The sequence below is a fragment of the Ranitomeya variabilis genome, chromosome 1 (assembly GCF_051348905.1).
Source record: "Ranitomeya variabilis isolate aRanVar5 chromosome 1, aRanVar5.hap1, whole genome shotgun sequence".
Classification (NCBI taxonomy): domain Eukaryota; kingdom Metazoa; phylum Chordata; class Amphibia; order Anura; family Dendrobatidae; genus Ranitomeya; species Ranitomeya variabilis.
Genome location: NC_135232.1, coordinates 911020840 through 911044826, shown reverse-complemented (window position 1 = coordinate 911044826; position 23987 = coordinate 911020840). Strand labels below are relative to the sequence as shown.

The following is a 23987-nucleotide window of genomic DNA, read 5'->3' as shown; positions in this document are numbered from 1 at the left end:
CTTAGTTCATATGATCCCTATTTTGTATACTACAGTTCTCCTTGGTTCTTCCTTTTTTCTAGGAACCAAGTCATATGTGATGTACCTATTACTGATTCTACTATCTCTGTGCTGACTGTATGACTTGTATCGGTTTAAAACTTAATAAAAATGTATTGCTTAAAACAATTCAGTTGGTTTGCTCGGGAGACGAGATCTGAATCTGACCATGCGCCGTCCCCAGCGGCCATTTTCCCGGAGGCCACCGCATCACAGCAATGAAGCTGCCGGTGCCTCCGGGCTTTAAGGAGATGCCGGAGGAGCCCCAACTCTGCACTAAGATACGCCGCCCCACAGCACAGAGCCCCGACGCTGCACGAAGAGGAGCCGCCCCACAGCACAGCACCCATGCGGCACAAAGAGGAGCAGCCGCCGCCGCTCCCCAGCACAGAGACCCCATGCTGCTACAATGAGGTAATAGGGGGAAACTCCATTCACACTTTCCTGTGAGACGCCCCCTCTCTTCGTCATCGGGACCACTCCCCCCCAAAAGGCACATTATTCACCGACCCTATAAGACTACACATGGCATATAAGAAGACCCCTGACTTTTAAGAAGATTTTATTTTTTAACTGGAAAAGTTGGGGGGTCGTCTTATACACCCAGTCGTCTTATACACCGGAAAATACGGTATTTTGGATCTCACTTGTGAAAAAAAGTCTCAAATAATTGTTTCAGACACCTAAAAAATTCATAGGTCTACTTCCTAATGCGGGCAGTCCCTATGCACCAAGTTCTTCAAATGTATATCTCGGCTCGTGGGTGACCATGTGGTCTTTTTTGAGAATATGGAACAACATACCTCATCGATTACCCTATATGAAATTAATAATGGTGACATAATGCTGATTCTGTGTTCCAGCTCTGGAAAAAATTTCTATGAACTTGTTAGATATCCTAACCACAATTATTTGGGCATATTTTCACAAGCGATATCAAAACCAATAGGATTAACCTTATTGATATTTTCATTATCAAATCCTGTCTGCTATTCACATGTTTGCAAACAACCAATATGTTTTTTTGTTCTTAGTTTTATCTAGTTTGAAAGACGTTCTTGTTGGACTTGTGTTGGGCCATTTGATCTTCATGTGAATTCTTGCCATGATCTTCACATTTGTGACATGTATGTCATATATCTCCACTACCCTCCTTACTGGCTTAAAATGTGACTTTATTGGAGTCATTGTGTCTCTTGGGGCAAATAAATGGTGCAAATCTTGGACCCTCATACTATATGGGTGGTTGTGTGGGGGTCATCATACTGTGTGGGGGGCTGCAAAAAGCTATTATACTGTCTGGGAGGCTGTGAGGGGCCATCATACTGTGCGACGTGCTGTGAGAGACCATGTCATAATGCGAATATATTTTTTTCATAGGGTGGAGGGGGAGCAATGCGAACTCTTGTTAGGGTGCCTCATGATTTCTATGTAGGCCCTTGCAAGTTGACATTAATTTCCCATGATTTATATAATTGTATTTCTTCTGTTCTGAAGTAACTGTGTAATAATTGTTATGTTTTAGTGTAAATATACAGGGACAGTTGCAGTATACAGTACGTGTAAAGAATATGGTATTTATCATGATCATAGACCTAAATGATGCATTTCGCCTTGGGTGACATGACACAGGATGCAATGTTACTGCTTTTTTACTCTAGATTATCCAGCAGGCATGTAGCTGAATGCAGTAAAGGCCTTCCCCCTCTTTTGGATGCCGGGAGTTGTAGTTTGCAGAGGGCAAGGATGGGGGGAGTAGAAAGCACACGTCACTTCACACTGCTAGCCCTCCCACAGGAATGCAGGCATGAAATCCAGCATGAGAAAGGAACTACACAGCCACAGATAAGTAATAAACATTCAGACAAACACACTTTTGTATAGTTATTGGTAAGGACCTGCTTAAGATCTACTATTATTTAGTTATTTTTAATGGTGCCCTGAATTCTTTACTTAGCAGAGCCATAAAGATGCTAGGCATGTATGTGCCAGACAGATTTTCTCTGAAGTCTTCCCAAGTCCAGGACGGGATGGGGATATACACCAGCAGGAGAGTGAAAAAGGTTTGTGTCCTTTTACATTAAAGCCTTGGCTTGTGGCACAGATACCCCGAAGCGGCGTCTTGTAGTCATTGTAGGATTCAGCTGCCACATCAACACATGAAGAACACAGAAGCTCCATGCTGGAAAGGAGGCTCCAGGGTATGCCTCATGCCCACGTCCCATGTTACCGGGAAATGTTCACACTCCCTAGATTGTAAGCTCTTGTGGACACACTCTAATACAAAGTGCGTCCTCTTGTGGCTTGGCATAGGACAGTAATATTTACTGTGCTTCTTCTACTGTACATGGTAGTCATCAGGGGGAATTTGCCTGTTTTGGGCAGTTTTGCTGCCTTTTATTTACTGCAGATGTCTGGTATTACATTGTAGTGAAAGGGATTAGAAAATCCCATTCAAAGAATTCAGTTAAAAAATTCATTTTAGGCCAAATTACAGGTCTGTTGCAGATGTAAGGCCGTTTGCTCCATTAGTGTGAATTCACACTTAGGCTATGTGCACACTGTGTCCTTTAGAAGCCAACACAGTCACCGACTTTACCTAGGTGAATCCGCTTCAGGAAAACGCATGAGGCCATTTTCCTGAAGCAGCATCGCTACCGTTTTCGCGATCTAATCTTGCAGCAGCTCCACCGATAGCATCTTTTAGGGCTCTCTTACACTGGCATGTAACACAGACTAGTGTTATTCAGTGACTTGATGAGCAAATCTGCTAATTTTTTCTCAAAAAAATCACAGCATGATGTGATTAGCCATATATCTCGCATAGCGCGCACCCACTCATATCAATGGGTGTGTGCAAAACATCAAGCTGCACTCGGATGTCATCCAAGTGCAATTTACTCAAAAGAATTTCAGGACCTTAAATATGATAGGTTAATCACGGAGAGGACTCCATACTGCATATATCTCCCATCAAAAAAGGAAGTCAACAAAACTTCAATAAGTTCAATAAAAAATCCATACATTTTATTAATCACAAAGATAACACAATAGTAGCAGATCAAATGTGTGCCATATAAGTACCAATAAAATTCTCCATGAGGTTAATAATAAGTAGCTAAAAATGGAACAACACTAGGTAACATGGATATGGATTTAGTAATCCTCACAACATGTAGACTTTTTGATCACAAGGTCATATAATATGCATGGAAAGTCAAATGTATCAATCCCCCCATGTATACTTCAATGCAGCTCCGCACAGCCAGCACATCCATCAAAATGTGATAATCAGATAATATTATATATATATATATATATATATATATATATATATATATATATATACACATATATAATGGAGTGCAGTAGTAGCACATATACAAACAGGAGAATGTTACAGATGGGGCATAAATCGTATAGTGCAGCGTGCATTAGTATATCTGGGAATTTATATCATGAAAATCCCTCTAGTCTTCTAGTGCAAGTAGTTTTGCATCCATGCACGTAACCCAGAAAAAAACATGAACCCAGTAGGTATTAATAATAAATAAATCTTTTTGTATTACCCATGCTCCTAAGTGTGCTCAAGCGTACCCCTGTCATCCAAGTGCAGTCCGATATACGCCGAGACAAGCAATGGAAAAGATGGAGAGATTGAATCTCTCCTTCTTCCCCTCACCTGTGATTCAATTCTCGCATGTGAGAGGATCGGAGCACAGTGCACTGATACTGAGCTCCAGCTCATAGCAGAGTTTGAGACAATGTCATTAGCATATTACATCAGATACTAAATGCTAATGTGATCCTGGGCCTTACTCTGTGCTGTGAAGCGTATAGAGGAGGTGGCTTTTCAATGTAATACACCTGAATAAGGGTATGTGCCCCCATTTTTTAAAAACAGCCAAATTAAAGCAGACAGCTGGGGACTGATATTCTCAGGCTGGTTATGGGCCATGGATATTGCCCCCTCCAACCTAAAAATATCAGCCCACAGCCGCCCCAGAAAAGGTGCATCTATTTGATGTGCCAATTATGGAGCTTTGCCCGGCTCTTCCCACTTGCCCTGTGGGGTTGATGGCACCTTTGTATTATCAGGTGACATCAAGACCACGGGTTAATAATGGAGAGGCGTCTATAAGACACCTATCCATTACTAATCCCATAGTCATATAATAAAAGAACATACAGCATGAATAAAGTCCTTTATTTATTTATTTATTTATTTATTTATTTGGAAAAAAATACATACAGTTTTGCTTTGTTATTTAAATTAAGAAAGTTAACCTCACCTTACATCCAGGGGATCACCCATCACTAGTTGGGAATGCATGGTGACTTTAGCCATGACACAGGTTGCTTCATGCCGCTGCAATAATACAGAGTAATGCAGGTGTATAGTGTTGCATTATGATCTGCAAAATACTGTGACTATGACAAAAAGTTATAACCATTTGGATTTCTTGCTTCTTTTTTGCCATTAGTGCTGATTGCATATTACCCCATGCACTTGCATTACGCTACTCTGTAGCAGCGACATTGGCACTTTGGCTGTGCAACCTGTACTTTGGCCAAAGTTACCATGTTATAAGTGATTGTAAATAGCTAGTGGAGTTGTTTGAGGCATTATTTTTGGACAATATTTAATTACAGAAAACATGTAAAGTCTGTAAGTGTACTGTGTAATTAAATGGTTAACATTCGTTACCATACATTTCTATAGTGAGGTCACATATATTACTTAATCTATGTTTGTATTAAAGGACTTGAATAGGTTTGGATTTTGCCCAATGAAACCTCCAAGTGTTACACGTCTATTCAGGGCAATTAGAGGCTTCGCAGTATTGCAATTTGTGGCAAATCATTTTGCTGCAAATCAAATTTGAAAATCCTGGTGAATTCAAATTTCAAAAGATTCAAACATCTCTACTAAGAATATTATTCAATGACAATATATCTTGCAATATCAGTCAGAGAATATATTTAGTTTCATTGGTTATTGCCAAACTAGGGTTAATATCATATATCACTGAGGTAGTGTAATTTCTGTGCCGATACATGCCTCCTCTGTCTCAGCTTTGGCTGCTGGGCATCAGCTTTAATGCTTGCGTCAGTTCTATTTTTTCCTTGCGACTTTTGGTGCTGCCCCATTAGGGAGTTATGGGTTTGATTTTAATCTAGTCCTTGATCACATCTTCCCCAGAGTCCTGGTCTGAAAAGTCAGCTATTTGAGCCTCTGAAGCTCTGACTTTCACTGCTAGTCAATAGCATTGTTGTCCCAATGTATACTGCTGTGCTCCTGTTTGTTTGTTTTTTTTTCTTCCTGTTCTTAGACCTAGGCTTGACTTTTGACTACCCACTAACTTTACAATTTTACCCCTGATGTGACCTCTTGGTTTTGACCTTATTTGGTGACCCTTTTTGACTGTGGTTCAACCTTTTGTGGAAGCAATGCAGTGGACCCTGTTGTAAGGCCAAATCCCTGTGCAGGGGTTAAAGAGTTAAAAAAAGGATGTAGCACACCAGTATAATTCTTGAGGCATGCACAGTGCAAGGAACCTGCTGACTCACTGGTGAAACTAAAAAGATGGAAGAAGCTTTCAGGATCCTCAAAGACTCCAAAATGCAATCTAGCACTTGTGAGTAAAAACAACATGTTAAAATCATGGACTATAGTGACATATTTAAAGTCGAAACCTAAGCGTTTCGAACAATATAATTCTTAATCATGGCACGACCACTGTCACAGCTGCAGCTTCCCCTCCTGGCTCCCGACATACTCCCTCCCTGCATGCTCCCAGTGTGTGTGCGAGTTGACCGACCTCCTCTCTTCCTGTCTCGTCACCGGGTCCTGATTCTCGTCGGGGGCGCGTGCACACTTCGCTTTCCAGCGCCAGCAGCGCACGCGCATCTCCATGGGCTGGTCTTTAGTCGCTCTGTTCCTCCTTTCTATGATCCTGGAGGTTCTTGACCGGAAAGTCCTGCGGAGCATTATGCAAACTGATGAACGTGACACTAGACTTCTCCTCTGCTTAGCATCCTCAATCTAATGGTCAGGCAGAGCGCAAAAATCAAAACCTGGTCTCCTATCGCCATCATTTCTCTATTGTCCACCAGAACGACTGGTCCAGTTTGCTTCCATGGGCCGAGTTTGCATACAACAACCATGTTGGCGAATCCTCTTCCAAGTCGCCTTTCTTTATCATTTACTGGCAACATCCTGGTGTTCCTCTGCCAGTACCCCTTGACTCGGGTGTGCCGACGGCCGATCTTCTGTCCGAGGAGTTCTCCAGGGTCAGGCAGGAGACCAAAACCGCACTCGAACGACTTGGAGATAAAAGATATGCCGACAAGAGGTGCCTGGATTCTCCATCTTTCCAACCTGGTGATAAAGTGTGGTTATCTTCCAAGTTCATCCATCTAAAGAGTCCTTCATATAAACTAGGTCCACGGTATATCAGTCCATTTGAAATTGTAGCTCGTATTAACGATGTTGCCTACAAGTTAAGGTTACCCGCCTTGCTTTGCATTCCCAATTAGTTCCACATTTCCCTACTTAAGCCAGTCATACTCAGCCAATTCTACGCCACCACTGGCCTTTCACCTCTCCCTGTTTCCTCACAGGATCTCTTTGAAGTTAAGGACATTCTAGCTATGAAGAGGTCTCGAGGTAGAACCTTCTTTTTAAATGATTGGAGCATCTTTGGTCCTGAGGAGAGGTCTTGGGTGCCTCGGGAGAAATCCAAGCTCCTTGAATATTAGCTAGGTTTCTTTCTAATCTTAGGAAGAGGGGGCGTAAGGAGGGGGGTACTGTCACACCTGCCGCTTCCCCTCCTGGCTCCCGACATACTTACCCATCCCTGCGCACTGCTGCCGCATCTGCCGAATCTTCCTGCAGCTTCCGACATACTCACCCATCCCTGTGAGCTCCTGGTGAGTGTGTGCATCGCCCGATCTCCACTCTTCATGTCTCGTCGCCGGCTCCTGATTCTCGTCGGAGGCGCGTGCGCACTTCACTTTCCAGTTCCAGCAGTGCACGCGCATCTCCACGGGCTGGTCTTTGGCCGCTCCATTCCTCCTTTCTATGATCCTGGAGGTTCTTGACCCGGAAGTCCTGCGGAACTCTTTCTATATCAGGTAGCCTCTCCCCCTGTTCTGTGCCTGTCCGTCAATTGTGTTTCATGCTTGATCCAGGTCGCTTGCTTCCCTGAGCTTCTCTGTCTACCTGTCTGTCAGCCCAGTATTGGGTCCTGCCTTGTATCCTGTGCTACTCTACCCTGTCACCTCTTTGTGTTCTCTCCTAGTGCCATCTGTTCTTACCTGTTTGCTCCTTGCCTGTTCCGTTTCTCCAGTTCCTCCCCTGTGTTCCTCCTCCGCCGTCCCGTCTGATCCTTAGCAGCCCTTCCTGTAGTCTCCAGTCTCTGCTACCTGTTTCCTCGTCTTCCTTTTCGTGTGTCTCCTACCTCCTGTCCCCGGGTATCAGCTTCTGCGGCAATAGTCTCTCCTGGGCCTGCCCCTGACGCTCCCTGTATAGGGGGTGGTCCACCAGGTCAGCTCACTCTTGGGATGTTCGTTGTCACGGTCCTGCGGGTTCACCTTAGGAGTTCCACTAACCATACAGTCACTGTAGTCGGTGACTTTTTTTTGTCCTATTTTAAGCAATAAATAAGGAATTTTACTCTGGATTGCGTTTTAAAGTCTCCTAGGATCCCTGCTGCTTCCTACTTCTTGCTAAAGTTTGAAGGCTGGGGTTCCTCTGGAATCAGTCAGATGGAGTGGCTGGTACCAAATCTGTCTGAGGTAGCCTTTATTGACCTGTGGTTTCTGACAGTCGTGACAGATAGATAGGCAATATTACTCTCTCGTATTGATGTAATTGTACTCAGCAAAATGAACATTTGTGCAGTAAAATAGCAATAAAATAAATACAATATGTATTCTATTAGGGGCTTTAAACCTTATGAATGATTAGAAATGTCATTAAATTTAATATTGAGCGTCTAGACTATAATATCCATGACTATCCATGCAAGAGGATTGTGGTGCTCACCAGAGATTTGTGCCATATCAGACTCTTGTGACTTCACATTGAAAGACACTGTTGGGCCTGAGATTCTTAATTTTAGCAATCACTTGGGGACTCCATACTTTATTGATAAAAAAATAATGTGTCAAAATAAAATGTGCTTTCACAGCTCAAAGTGTATATAGTGCCACCAGAAATCTTTGGAAATCTTTGACTCAGTACAGCAGAGCTATATTTCTGATGCCATTTTAATGTGCCTATGTACAAGGACTCTGCATTACAACATTTGATCAGGTGAAACGTTCCTTCTGGTTTATGTGAAAAATCTATCTTTGTACTGTGTTAGTCATTGGACAGAAAAAATAATAAATATTGAGAGTCCTCCGTGGTGGATAGCTTTTAATGGCTAACTGAAAAGATGGTAATAAATAGCAAGCTTTTTATACTACCCGGGTCTCTTTATCAGCCACTAAGGACTGCTCCCATTTTTCTTCAACAAATAACAAAACCATATACAGTTGTGTGAAAAAAGTGTTTGCCCCGTCCTGATTACCTATTATTTTGCATGTTTGTCACACTTTAATTGTTTCAGATAACCAAACAAATTTAAATATTAGAAAAAGATAACACAGGTAAACAAAAAATGCAGTTTTTAAATGAATGTCTTTAATATTGAGAGAAAAGGAAATCAAAACCTACAGAGCCCCATCTGAAAAAGTGATTACCCCCGCCACCCTTAAAAACATAAATTAACTGTCGTTTATCATGTCTTTGGAATGCAGAGTTCAAATTCCCTAACCACACCCAGGCCTGATTACTGCCACACCTGTCCTCAATCAAGAATCACTTTAACAGGACCTGCCTGACAAAGCGAAGTAGACCAAAAGATTCTTAAAATCTAGACATCATGCCGCTATTCAAAGAAATTTTGGAACAAATAAGAAACAAAGTCATTGAGATCTATCAGTCTGGAAAAGGTTATAAAGCCATTTCTAAATCTTTGGGATTCCAGAGAACCACAGTGAGAGCCATTATCCACAAATGGCGAAAATATGGAAGAGTGGTGAATCTTCCCAGGATTGGCAGAACAACCAAAATGATCCGAAGAGCACAGCAATAATTCATCCAAGAGGTCACAAGAGACCCCACGTCAACATACAAAGAACTGCAGGCCTCACTTGCCTCGGTTAAGGCCAGTGTTCATAACTCCACCATAAGCAAGAAACTGTCCAAAAATGGCTTGCATGACAGAGTTCCCAGTTGAAAACCACTGCTGAGCAATGATGAACATGAAGGCTCATCTCTGTTTTGACAGAAAACATCTTGATGATCTCCAAAACTTTTGGGAGAATACTCTATTGACTGAAGAGACAAAAGTTTAACTTTTTGGAAGGTGTTTGTTTCCTTTACATCTGGCGTAGAAATAATACAGCATTTCAGAAAAGGAACATCATTAGTGTTGAGCGATACCTTCCGATATTTGAAAGTATCGGTATCGGATTGGATCGGCCGATATCCAAAAAATATCGGATATCGCCGATACCGATACCCGATACCAATACAAGTCAATGGGACACAAATATCGGAAGTGATCCTGGATGGTTCCCAGGGTCTGAAGGAGAGGAAACTCTCCTTCAGGCCCTGGGATCCATATAAATGTAAAAAATAAAGAATAAAAATAAAAAATATGGATATACTCACCCTCGGACGAGCTCTGGCTGTCACCGCTGCAAGCGTCTGCCTCCGTTCCTAAGAATGCAGAGTGAAGGACCTTCGATGACGTCGTGGCTTGTGATTGGTTGCGTGACCGCTCATGTGACCGCTCACGCGACCAATTACAAGCCGCGACCTCATCGCAGGTCCTACACTCACTTCATTCTTAGGAACGTAGGCTGCCGGTTACACCGCTAAGGTCCAGAGTCCGCCAGATGGGTGAGTATATCCATATTTTTTATTTTTATTCTTTATTTTTTACATGAATATGGATCCCAGGGCCTGAAGGAGAGTCTCCTCTCCTCCAGACCCTGGGAACCATACGCACCGCACACGCCTGGGAACTTATAGGAACTTCTGATTCCGATTTCCGATATCACAAAAATATCGGAACTCGGTATCGGAATTCCGATACAGCGAATATCGGCCGATACCCGATATTTGCAGTATCGGAATGCTCAACACTAAACATCATGCCTGTTAGGGTTTGGTGGAATGCACCAAATATATAGTTATAGAGTAATAAGTGCGTTTGCAACCCGGGGTCCACCATGCAGGAGTAAAACCCGCTGCTAGTAACTGACGGTACTATATGGCGGCATAAGTGAACTTTGTTACTTCACAGAGTCACTTAAAACAAGAGAACGCTGTGCCCTGTTAACCTCACAGAGGAACACAGCTACCAAATAGAGCGAACAGTGGTCATGCAGTCAGAATAGCACACGCCAAACTCCTCACCGGAGGTGCCTGTATTCTAGTGTCTTATTTCAGCCGAACCCTGAAACTACATACATATGACCACACTGGCGCAGAACACATAACTTAGTTAATACTAGCGCATGGCCGTGCGGCCTTGCAAATCTTTTATAGCTGCAGCAACTACAGGACCTTCTTAGAGGACTAATGTGAGCTGCTGTAGTACCTGAGCATGTGACCCCTGACCTCCAATGAGAGGACTTACCCCGGGCATGCTCAGAAGGGGAAAAACAGGACTTAGTCCCAGAGACGTCTGCTCGCCGCTAACCAGTACTGGCTACAATGGCTGAGCCTGGAAAGGCAGCAGTAACCATCCGCACTGTATCAGGCTGAGCCAGACGCTGGAACCGACGTCTCCGCTGAGCAGGCTCCACTGTGGCTGGAGAGGAATGGGAGACTGCAGCGGAGATGGTTTGAGATTTCCCCCTGTGCAGAGGTGGGAACTCGACCCCTAACAAAGCCAAGAGTCAAATATGGTGTTGATAGTCTGGGGCTCTTTTGCTGCTTCTGGACATGGAATACTAGCTGTGGTAAATGGAACCATGAATTCTGCTGTCTACCGAAAAATCTTGAGGAAGAATATCTGGCCATCTGTTTGAGACCTCAGGCTGAAGCCCACTTGGGTCATACATCAGAACAATGATCCAAAACACATCAGCAAGTCCACCTTCGAATGGCTCAAGAAAAACAAAATTAAGACTTAGGAGTGGCCGCGACAAAGTCCTGACCTTAATCAGATTGGGATGCTGTGGCATGACATTAAAAAGGCAGTTCATGCTTGGAAACCCTCCAGTGTGGCTGAATTACAACAATTCTGCAAAAATTAGTGGGCAAAAATTCCTCCAGAGTGTAGTAAAAGACTCATTGCCAGTTATCACAAACGCTTGATTGCAGTTGTTGATATTAAGTGTGGCCTAACCAGTTATTAGTTTTAGGGGGCAAACACTTTTGACAGAAACAACCTGTTGTTGCATGAATGAATGGCCACAGCTTTATTAATTATAATAATGTAAATAACTCAAAACCTGATTTTTGTTTTCACAAACCACATTCAAAATAAAGGGAAGGTAGAGTGGGTAATGGTCCACACAATGAGCTAATGAGGCTGGGGTAACCTTTCCTATTAACTTATAAACACATTTTGACTCTCCCTCAAAATACATCCACAAATCCTGCATCCTGCACATGCATAGAGCACAAGTAACAGCTTTGTTATTACTTTTTGTATTAAACCCTCACAGTCCTATGCTCATTTGCTATTGGGACCACGAGACTGCTTCCATTTACCATCAACAAATTACAAAGTCTTATATTTAATGAAAATTGACAAAAAACTTTTGTTGGGTGAAAGAATGGCCACAGCTTTATTATTAACGTAAACAACATATTGTTAGGTGTCGAGTTCCCACCGCTGCACAGGGGGAATCTCAAACCACCTCCGCTGCAGCCCCCCATTCTTCTCCAGCCGCAGTGGAGTCTGCTCAGCAGAGATATCAGTCCCAGCATCTAGCTAGGGCAGATACACTGTGCTTGGTTACTGCTGCTCTTCCAGGCTCAGCCATTGTAGCCAGTACAGGTCAGTGGCGAGCGGACGTCTCTGGGACTAAGTCCTGCTTTTCCCCTTCTGAGCATGCCCAAGGGAGGACCTCTCATTGCAGGTCGGGGGTCACATGCTCAGGTCCTGTAGCAGCTCCCATTGGTCCTCTAGGAAGGTCCTGAAGTTGCTGCAGCTATAAAAGGTTTGCATGGCTGCACGGCCATGTGCTAGTATCATTTGTGTTTTATGCTTGTCGCCAGTAATACTCTGCCACTCAGGCTACACGTGGAGAGTGTCCGTTAGCTGTGGGAAATTACATAGGCAGGCATCTAGCATCAGTGGGGGCAATTAGTCACTTGGCTTGGCATCTGGTTCCTTCATGTGTGCTTTTAGCACAGAAGAGTTCCAGAGCAAGCACAACCCTAGTTAGGGTTTTAGTCCCACTAATTTTTTCACGACTCTGTGAAGCAACAGAGTTCGTGCTGATACTGTCCGAGTGACTGAACTCGCATCTAATCTGACATTGCACCGCCATATACAGCTGCCATTTCTCTAGCAGCAGGCTTCTCTCCTGCACGGTGGACTGTTATGTGTTATGGTCCCAATGGCAGGGGACCTCAGAGATTACCGCAAAGTCTGCAAAACATAAATACTTGCTCTTAGGGAAGTGGTAACTAGGCTGACCATATACCTGATCCTAGCGCAAACACTAACAGCAGCCGGGGAACGTGCCTACGTTGATCCTAGACGTCTCGCGCCAGCCGGAGAACTAACTAACCCTATCAGGGAAAATAAGACCTCTCTTGCCTCCAGAGAAAAGACCCCAAAGTAATACAAGCCCCCAACAAATAATAACGGTGAGGTAAGAAGAAAAGACAAACGTAAGAATGAACTAGATTTAGCAAAGAGAGGCCCACTGACTAATAGCAGAATATAGTAAGAAGACTTATATGGTCAGCAAAAAACCCTGCAAAATATCCACGCTGAATATCCAAGAACCCCCAAACCGACTGACGGTGTGGGGGGAGAATATCAGCCCCCTAGAGCTTCCAGCGATATCAGGAATCACATTTTGTACAAGCTGGACAAAAAATAAGAACAATTATTATTATTATTATTATTTATTGTTATAGCGCCATTTATTCCATGGCGCTTTACAAGTGAGGAGGGGTATACATAATAAAAACAAGTACAATAATCTTGAACAATACAAGTCATAACTGGTACAGGAGGAGTGAGGACCCTGCCCGCGAGGGCTCACAATCTACAAGGGATGGGTGAGAATACAGTAGGTGAGGATAGAGCTGATCGTGCAGCGGTTGGTTGATCGGTGGTTACTGCAGGTTGTAGGCTTGTCGGAAGAGGTGGGTCTTCAGATTCTTTTTGAAGGTTTCGATGGTGGGCGAGAGTCTGATGTGTTGTGGTAGAGGGTTCCAGAGTAGGGGTGATACGCGAGAGAAATCTTGTATACGATTGTGGGAAGAGGAGATAAGAGGGGAGTAGAGAAGGAGATCTTGTGAGGATCGGAGGTTGCGTGTAGGAAAGTACCGAGAGAACAATGCAAATGATCAAAAGTACGAAAGCAGGACATAGCTTATCTTGCAAAGAACCAGGACCTGAAGACAGGAGCAAACAGAAGTGAACTGTTTACAACGATGCCAGGCACTGGACTGAGAATCCAGGAAGTTTAAATAGCAACACCCATGGTCTAACGAAGCAGGTGAGTACCAACCTGGTAAAAGACAATCCAAGTGCCAAATCACTAGTGACCACAAGAGGGAGCCAAAAGGTATAGTTCACAACAGTTATGATCCCTAGTGGCTGAGGATCACAAATAGATCAGCAAGTGATTAAACTAAGGACGAGCTCTAGGGAGATGGTAACTGGACTGATCGCAAATCTGAACCTATCCAAAACAACTAGAAGTAGCCGGTGAATGTGCCTAAAAAATTCCTAGACGTCTCGAGCCAGCCTGAGGAACTAGCTACCCCTAAAGAGAAAGAAAGACCTCGCTTGCCTCCAGAGAAATAATCCCCAAAGATATAGAAGCCCCCAACAAATATTAACGGTGAAGTAAGAAGAAGGCACATACATAGGGATGAAATCAGATTCAGCAAAAGAGGCCCACTAGTACTAGAAAGCAGAAAATAGAGCAGGGGTCTATGCGATCAATAAAAAACCCTTACAAAATATCCATCCTGAGATTTCAAGAACCCACACACCAACTAACGGTGGAGAAACTCAGCCCACTAGAGCAACCAGCAAGCGAGGGAATTACATTTTAGCAAGCTGGAACAGAAAACATGATAAACACTGCTGATCAAAAAATGAGCAAACAAAACTTAGCTTATCCTGGATGGACTGGGAGCAAGGTAGTCAGAAGGAATCTGAGTAGCACTGATTACATCGACAGCCGGCAACAAGTGGAAGTAAAACAGAGCTATATAGGAACCTCCCAGAGGATAACGAACCAGCTGATAGCCAGAGACCAGCAGGATAACAGGCAAAGCCACCAGGGGGAGCCGAAAGCAAAAGTCACACCATACCACCAGTGACCACAAGAGGGAGCCTGAACACAGAGTTCACAACAGTGGACCCTGCGCTGCGAACGCACCTATAGCAACTCATATATTTACTCTGTGCGTTCCGCCAGCCATAACACATATAACCTTATTTTATTTTAAACCCTGTATGGCTCAAACAAAAACACCACTCTATGCAGAGTCACTGCACAAGACAGTAAGCATGTGAAAGCATCAGGGTCAAAACTGCAACAGGAGGAGGTCGAAATCACCTATTCAACCCTGCGACCATTGCCACCCAAGACAACTACTGTATCTTTGATCCCATTCTGTAAACCGGATATGAAAATATCATTACCAATAGAATTTAACTGAACTCAATCCACCAAAAGCAAATCCTAGTTATCACCCTCCAGCATGTGATGACATACAACCACCCCTCCATATGATCGGACAAAACAAAACTCTCTCATAATCAGCAGCCTGGAACAAAACTCAATATTTCTGCATCTGGCCAAGTTTGATTTATTAAAAGCAATGAGATTTGCCAACTTAATCTTACCCAAATCATTGCCCCTCGGCGTGTATGACCCCAAACCTCTGAAACCATGCCATTGTATTTCCGCATCCAAACGTAAGTTGGCAAAAGATAGATGACGATACAAGTCAATAACCATACAGAGATGTTACAACAAGAATAAATAACTGCACAATATTACCTAGTCGGCTATTCACAAGGTTGCTGATACCAGATATATCAGATTATTCTGAAAAAACATCATCTCATAGGCAACAGATTGGCATCCTCATAAGTGCCTTATAAATATAAAGCCAACTAAAAAAGTCCCTTATGCAGAAAAGGGTGGACAGAACTAAACTCCCACTAACCCTGCTATGTCTAATATGGACTAAAGATAGGAGAGTGGCACTATGGAAAGATCAGAGTATGAGAAAACTCAAGAATTAAAGAATGGCAGCTGCATACAATGCCAATAAATCCCAACGTGCCACAAAGAAACCTGTAGTTTATCCAAAATAATTCTCAAGGAGGCAAATCCTGAGAGTCCGGATAAGAATCATGAGAGGGGGGCTCCTGGGTGGAAAGAGGAGCAGAGGGGGTGGAAAGAAAGGGGTGTGGGAAAGCCCCATGCGTATCGCTGCGATGCAGATTCATCAGGGGAAGTGTTAGTGTGTGACTAGCGTAGCCCTTAAATAGTGGTAAAGACAAATAACAATCAGTTACCGGTGTGTCTGTTATGAAGCCACCAATGCAGGGTTAAAATCTGGAAGTATATCCGTGGGTAGGTGCAGTGTGGACCAAGCGACGTCATCGTTGAGCCCGCGCATGCACAAAGGGCAGCCAACTCAAAGGAATAGCTGTAGGTGACGGCGTGGCCGCACACATGAAAGAATGTTTCATACCGTATGTTCACAGGATGCCCAATTAGATGGATTACTGTTATGATCAGGTGGCCTAAGAGCAGCATGAGACGTACTCTGGAGAAGGTGGTACCTGTACTGACCGCAGACCCTGAACTTAACACCGCAACTAGAAGTAGCCATGGAATGTACCTTTATCTCCCTAGACATCTCGACACAGCCGGAGGACTAATTACCCCTAGAGATAGAAAAGGGAAAACTATCTTGCCTCAGAGAAAATCCCCAAAGGATAGACGGCCCCCCACAAATATTGACTGTGAGAGGAAAGGGAAAAAACATACACAGACTGAAATCAGAATTTAGCAAAGGAGGCCACTTCTAGCTAAATAGAAAGGATAGGACAGAGTACTATGCGGTCGGTATTAAAACACTAGAAAATATCCACCACAGAAAATACAAAATCTCCACATCTAACTAAAGATATGGAGGGTATATCTTCATCTCCAGAGATACCAGCTTGGCTAAACAAATCCTTATACAGACCAAGCTGGACAAGACAAAAACATGGAAAAGAACTGAACAATAAGGCCCACAGCATGTGGACAGCAAAAATCAAGGCCAGAACTTATCTTTGTTGAAATGAACAGCAAAGCAGGAGAGACCAGGCAGGGATGTGAATCCTCCAGGAACAATGGACAACTGGCACTGACTAAAGGGTCAAGCAAGACAAAATAGCCCAGTCAGAATTGCAAAAAGTGGACACACCTGATGAATGCTGTGATCCAGAGACAGCAGCGCTACCACTTATAACCACTGGAGGGAGCCCAAGAGCAGAATTCACAACAGTACCCCCCCCTTGAGGAGGGGTCACCGAACCCTCACCAGTTTCCCCAGGCCGATCCGGACTAGCCAAATGAAAGGCACGAACCAAATCCTCAGCATGAACATCGGAGGCAACAACCCAAGAATTATCCTCCTGGCCATAACCCTTCCATTTGACAAGATACTGAAGCTTCCGCCTCGAAAAACGAGAATCCAAAATCTTCTCAACCACATACTCCAACTCCCCATCAATCAACACCGGGGCAGGAGGATCAACAGAGGGAACAACGGGCACCACATATTTCCGCAACAAAGATCTATGAAAAACATTATGGATGGAAAAAGAGGCTGGAAGGGCCAAACAAAAAGACACTGGATTGATAATCTCAGAAATCCTATAAGGGCCAATAAACCGAGGCTTAAACTTAGGGGAAGAAACCTTCATAGGAACATGACGGGAAGACAACCAGACCAAATCCCCAACCCGAAGCCGGGAACCAACACACCGACGACGGTTAGCAAAACCCTGAGCCCCCTCCTGAGACAACACCAAATTGTCAACAACATGAGCCCAAATTTGCTGTAACCTGTCAACCACAGAGTCCACCCCAGGACAATCAGAAGGCTCAACCTGCCCTGAAGAAAAACGAGGATGAAAACCAGAGTTACAAAAGAAGGGTGAAACCAAGGTAGCAGAACTAGCCCGATTATTAAGGGCAAACTCGGCCAATGGCAAGAAAGCCACCCAATCATCCTGATCAGCAGACACAAAGCATCTCAAATAAGTTTCCAATGTCTCATTAGTTCGCTCGGTTTGGCCATTTGTCTGAGGATGAAATGCGGAAAAAAAAGACAAATCAATGCCCAGCAAGCACAAAAGGCCCGCCAAAACCTAGAAACAAACTGGGAACCTCTATCGGACACAATATTCTCCGGAATGCCATGCAAACGAACCACATGCTGAAAAAACATCGGAACCAAATCAGAAGAGGAAGGCAATTTAGACAAAGGTACCAAATGAACCATCTTAGAAAACCGGTCACAAACCACACAGATAACCGACATCCTCTGGGAAACCGGAAGATCCGAAATAAAATCCATAGAAATATGCGTCCAAGGCCTCTCAGGGACCGGCAAAGGCAAAAGCGGTTGCACTAGTGCGGGATCAGCAAGGCTTGGCCCGCGCACAAGTCCCACAGGACTGCACAAAAGAACGCACATCCCGTGACAAAAAAGGCCACGAAAAGGACCTACCAACCAAATCTCTGGTACCAAAAATCCCAGGATGACCAGCCAACACAGAACAATGAACCTCAGAAATCACTTTACTAGTCCATCTGTCAGGAACAAACAGTTTCCCCACTGGACAGCGGTCTGGTTTATCAGCCTGAAATTCCTGAAGAACCCGTCGTAAATCAGGGGAGATGGCAGAAAGAACACACCTTCCTTCAGAATGCCGACCGGCTCAAGGACCCCAGGAGAATCAGGCAAAAAGCTCCTAGAGAGGGCATCAGCCTTAATATTCTTAGAACCCGGAAGATACGAGACCACAAAATCAAAACGGGAGAAAAACAGGGACCATCGGGCCTGTCTAGGATTCAGCCGTTTGGCAGACTCGAGGTAAATCAGATTCTTATGATCGGTCAAGACCACAATACGGTGCTTGGCCCCCTCAAGCCAATGTCGCCACTCCTCAAATGCCCACTTCATAGCCAACAACTCACGATTGCCGACATCATAATTGCATTCCGCAGGCGAAAACTTTCGAGAAAAGAAGGCACACGGTTTCATTAAGGAACCATCAGAATTCCTCTGAGACAAAACGGCCCCTGCCCCAATCTCAGAAGCGTCAACCTCAACCTGAAAAGGAAGAGAAACATCCGGCTGACGCAACACAGGGGAAGAAGTAAATCGGCGTTTAAGCTCCTGAAAGGCAGAAACAGCCGCAGAGGACCAATTTGTCACATCAGCGCCTTTCTTCGTCAAATCGGTCAGGGGTTTAACCACACTGGAGAAGTTGGCAATGAAACGGCGATAAAAATTAGCAAAGCCCAAAAATTTCTGAAGGCTCTTCATGGATGTGGGCTGGATCCAATCATGAATGGCCTGAACCTTAACCGGATCCATTTCTATAGATGAGGGGGAAAAAATGAAGCCCAAAAAAGAAATCTTCTGTACTCCAAAGAGGCACTTAGACCCCTTCACAAACAAGGCATTATCACGAAGGATCTGAAATACCATCCTGACTTGTTTCACATGAGACTCCCAATCATCTGAAAAAATCAAAATATCATCCAAATATACAATCATGAATTTATCAAGATAATTCCGAAATATATCATGCATGAAGGACTGAAACACAGATGGAGCATTAGAGTCCGAATGGCATCACAAGGTATTCAAAATGGCCTTCGGGCGTATTAAACGCAGTTTTCCATTCGTCACCCTGCTTAATACGAACAAGATTATATGCCCCTCGAAGGTCAATCTTAATAAACCAACTAGCCCCCTTAATCCTAGCAAACAGATCAGAAAGCAAAGGCAAAGGGTATTGGAATTTGACCGTGATCTTATTCAAGAGGCTATAATCAATACAGGGTCTCAAGGAGCCATCCTTCTTGGCAACAAAAAAAAAACCTGCTCCCAATGGTGAAGAAGATGGCCGAATATGCCCCTTCTCCAAAGACTCCTTAACATAGCTCCGCATGGCGGTATGTTCTGGCACAGACAGGTTGAAAAGTCGGCCCTTAGGGAACTTACAGCCTGGAATCAAGTCAATAGCACAATCACAGTCCCTATGCGGTGGAAGGGAACTGGACTTGGGCTCATTGAATACATCCTGGAAATCTGACAAAAACTCAGAAATTTCAGAAGAGGGGGAGGAGGCAATTGACATCAAAGGAACATCACCATGAACCCCCAGACAACCCCAACTAGTTACAGACATAGATTTCCAATCTAATACTGGATTATGCACCTGTAACCATGGGAAACCCAGCACAATAGCATCATGCAAATTATGCAACACCAGAAAACGACAATCTTCCTGATGGGCTGGCGCCATGCACATGGTCAGCTGTGTCCAAAACTGAGGTTTATTTTTAGCCAACGGTGTAGCATCAATGCCCCTCAAAGGAATAGGACTCTGCAAAGGCTGCAAGGGGAAATCACAACGTCTGGCAAATTCTAAGTCCATTAAGTTTAGAGCGGCGCCTGAATCCACAAATGCCATGACAGAAAATGACGATAATGAGCAGATCAGGGTCACAGATAACAGAAATTTAGGTTGTACAGTACTGATGGTAACAGAACTAGCGATTCTCTTGGTACGCTTAGGGCAATCAGAAATAACATGAGCAGAATCGCCGCAGTAAAAACACAACCTATTCTGACATCTGAATCCTTGTCGTTCAGCTCTAGACACAATCCTATCACACTGCATAGGCTCAGGACTCCGCTCGGAAGACAATGCCATAGTGAGCACAACTCTGCGCTCGTGCAAGCGCCGATCAATCTGTATGGCCAGAGACATAGAATCACTCAGACCAGCAGGCGTGGGGAACCACACCATAACATCTTTAACGGATTCAGAAAGACCCTTTCTGAAAATTGCCGCCAAGGCATCCTCATTCCATTTAGTCAGCACAGACCATTTTCTAAATTTCTGGCAATATGATTCTGCCGCTTCTTGACCCTGACACAGGGCCAACAAGGTCTTCTCAGCATGATCCACTGAATTAGGTTCATCATACAATAACCCAAGCGCCTGGAAAAAGGTGTCTACATTAAGCAAAGCCAGATTCCCAAGTTCCAGGGCAAATGCCCAATCCTGGGGGTCACCACGCAGCAGAGATATAACAATTTTAACCTGCTGGATGGGATCACCAGAGGAACGGGGTTTCAGAGCAAAAAACAGTTTACAGTTATTTTTAAAGCTCAAAAATTTGGACCTGTCCCCAAAAAACAAATCAGGAGTTGGAATTCTAGGCTCTAAACCTGGAGTCTGAACGATATAATCGGAAATACCCTGTACTCTAGCAGCAAGTTGATCCACACGAGAAGCCAATCCCTGAACATCCATGCCAGCGCAAAACTCCTGAGCCACCCAGAGGTAAAGAGGGAAAAAAAAACACAACAGACTACAAAAAAAATGGCTCAGCACTTTCCTTCCCTTCTTCTGAGATGCGGTTAACTCATTGTTGGCCAGTTGTACTGTTATGATCTGGTGGCCTACGAGCAGCATGAGACGTACTCTGGAGAAGGTGGTACCTGTACTGACCGCAGACCCTGAACTTAACACCGCAACTAGAAGTAGCCGTGGAATGTACCTTTCACTCCCTAGACATCTCGACACAGCCGGAGGACTAATTACCCCTAGAGATAGAAAAGGGAAAACTATCTTGCCTCAGAGAAAATCCCCAAAGGATAGACAGCCCCCCACAAATATTGACTGTGAGAGGAGAGGGAAAAAACATACACAGATTGAAATCAGAATTTAGCAAAGGAGGCCACTTCTAGCTAAATAGAAGGGATAGGACAGAGTACTATGCGGTCGGTATTAAAACACTAGAAAATATCCACCACAGAAAATACAAAATCTCCACATCTAACTAATGAGATGGAGGGTATATCTGCATCTCCAGAGATACGAGCTTGGCTAAACAAATCCTTATACAGACCAAGCTGGACAAGACAAAAACATGGAAAAGAACTGAACAATAAGGCCCACAGCATGTGGACAGCAAAAATCAAGGCCAGAACTTATCTTTGTTGAAATGAACAGCAAAGCAGGAGAGACCAGGCAGGGATGTGAATCCTCCAGGAAAAATGGACAACTGGCACTGACTAAAGGGTCAAGCAAGACTAAATAGCCCAGTCAGAATTGCAAAAAGTGAACACACCTGATGAATGCTGCGATCCAGAGACAGCAGCGCTACCACTTATAACCACCGGAGGGAGCCCAAGAGCAGAATTAACAACAGATTACTTTCTGTATCGACAGGGTTATTGTTATTATGTTTTTAATATGTTTTTAATCATGTTTGTGTTTTTGTGACAATAAAGTGTTTTTTCGATATATATTTCGTTGCAGATGTGCATCTACTATATAATTGTCTAAGGGTCACTTCCGTCGGTCTGTCCCGGAAATCCCGCGTCGCTGACCAATCAGCGACGGGCATAGCCCGGCTGAGAATTAGTCGCTCCCTACTTCCCAGCCGTCAGCGCCCGCTCCATACTCCCCTCCAGTCAGCGCTCACACAGGGTTAATGGCAGCGTTAACGGACCGCGTTATGCCGCGGTGTAGCGCACTCCGTTAGCGCTGCTATTAACCCTGTGTGGACCAACTTTTTACTATTGATGCTGCTTATGCATGTGACTACAAAATCTTTTTTTGCAAATTGGGATTTTGGTTTTGGCTTTTGTCCTAAGTCATGTGGCAAGGCTCATTAGAGGGTCAATATTGACTTTTAGGATTGCTACTTCCAATAGGTGGCACTAAAGTTCTAGTCCTCTTCTTCTCTGAAGAGACAATTTACAAAAACTTTTGTTCAACTGAAGGCAACACAATACCTAATACCACAATAAAGCTAAAACCAGCAAAGAAGAGCTGGATAAAGAATTCATTGTGTATACGACAGAGATGTTATCTGTCTTAAATCGAATATGCCTGTTAGCCAATTCTGAGCCCCAAATTTCACTGGTAACTATTATGAAAAAAGCTTGATAAACATCAGGTTAATTATTAGGTTATAATCATGCCACCCAGGTGGCGAAGCAGTCTAGCACCATGATGAGTCCATGATGCCTTATAACCAAAACTGCCAGCAGTGTCAGATAGAAGCTGCAAGTTGACATTGGGCACTTAAATCTCCTGGCCTATCAATCTAACATTGTATGACCTTAAGAAGTTTTGCCATACTAACAAATCTTCTCTCATAGCTTTTGTGATTCTAATAAAATGATCTGGTTTCTGAATATTGCGAGTAGCCAACGACAGGCACCTTAAAAAACCTGGACCCATAGGTATCATTTGACAAGTGAAAACCAGTAGCCCTAATAATGACTGGACTTGCCTTAGTTTTTGCCTTCCTGGCAACCATAAAATGATCAATAAGGGACTCTAGTTTCTGTAATTTTTTGTCTGCAAGGTGAAATGCCATAAGTATCAAACTCGATATTCAAGAATTGTTGTTGGGCCTTCCATTTTGTTATCAGCGATAGGAACGTTGATGTGTCCTATCCACCATATGAAAACGTGCAACAAATAAGCACACATGTAATCTCTACAAGGACCCACAAATAGGAAGTGTTCTAAATAATGAAGCCCCTGACTAAAATCTCACCAATTTTTACATGTTGCCTGAGGCTGTTCAAATACCTGACTTTAAATTATACGCAATCTGGAAAGCTGAAGAACTAGTTAAAAAATTGTCAATTAGTAGTTTTGTCTCCTCTGTCCTGGGGTGCTGTACTAATCAATGCTGCATCACCAGTGTTTTCCTCTATACTGGGTAAAGCAGCATTTTTAGGCTGTCTGCTTATCCTAAAACAATGGATGACCGACTGAGCCCTGCCACAAATTGTACATTTGGAATGGAAATTAAAGGAAGCAAGGAATCTGCAGTGGCCCTCAATGAAGAGCCAGCCATCTCCTGTAGGTCACCTAGCCACCACAGGGGCCACTGATGCCCCATGGGCAGCGCATCATGAAAGGAAGGCCATACATAACTGAGGTTTACGTGACATCATTAAATTAATCCATTCATCCGTTGTCTTAGCTGCCCAATCAAGGGAGACAAAACCAACCGATGATGGATTTCCTCATCATAACGCTACCAAGCTGAACCCCTCATGTAGCATGTGGGTGCTATAGCTTGTGTTAGAGTTTGCAAAAAGCTCCACCCCTTTTTCAGGAAAATTTTGGCACAGAATAAAGGCCAAGGTAGAAAAGTTTGGAACCAATTCCCGAACGCTTTTGCTACCATTGTCTTCCTTTCTGAATTACATTCAAAAACCCTTTCCTGATTAACTTTCACATGATCTACTTGATTGAGAGAATAAATATCTGTAAACTCATGTTGGATACGTTTGTCCCTTGTCTCCATAGACACGGGAGTGACAAGTGGAGCAAACCCACAAAACATTATATCCCTATAAATTAAATTGGCGCAAAATTCAGTCCACCCAGGCA

The 23987-nt window shown here is 43.8% G+C and overlaps 1 protein-coding gene across 1 annotated transcript in view; it reads left to right on the top strand.

Moving 5' to 3' along the window:
• The first annotated feature begins 1811 nt into the window (after nt 1-1811).
• Nucleotides 1812-23987, top strand: part of PRDM5 (PR/SET domain 5) — a 522790-nt gene continuing 500614 nt past the window's right edge. The window contains exons 1-2 of the mRNA XM_077279028.1: nt 1812-1884; nt 1993-2102. Of these exons, the coding sequence (XP_077135143.1) occupies nt 2010-2102 (93 nt within the window). The 5' untranslated portion in view covers nt 1812-1884; nt 1993-2009. The remainder of the gene's footprint in view (nt 1885-1992; nt 2103-23987) is intronic.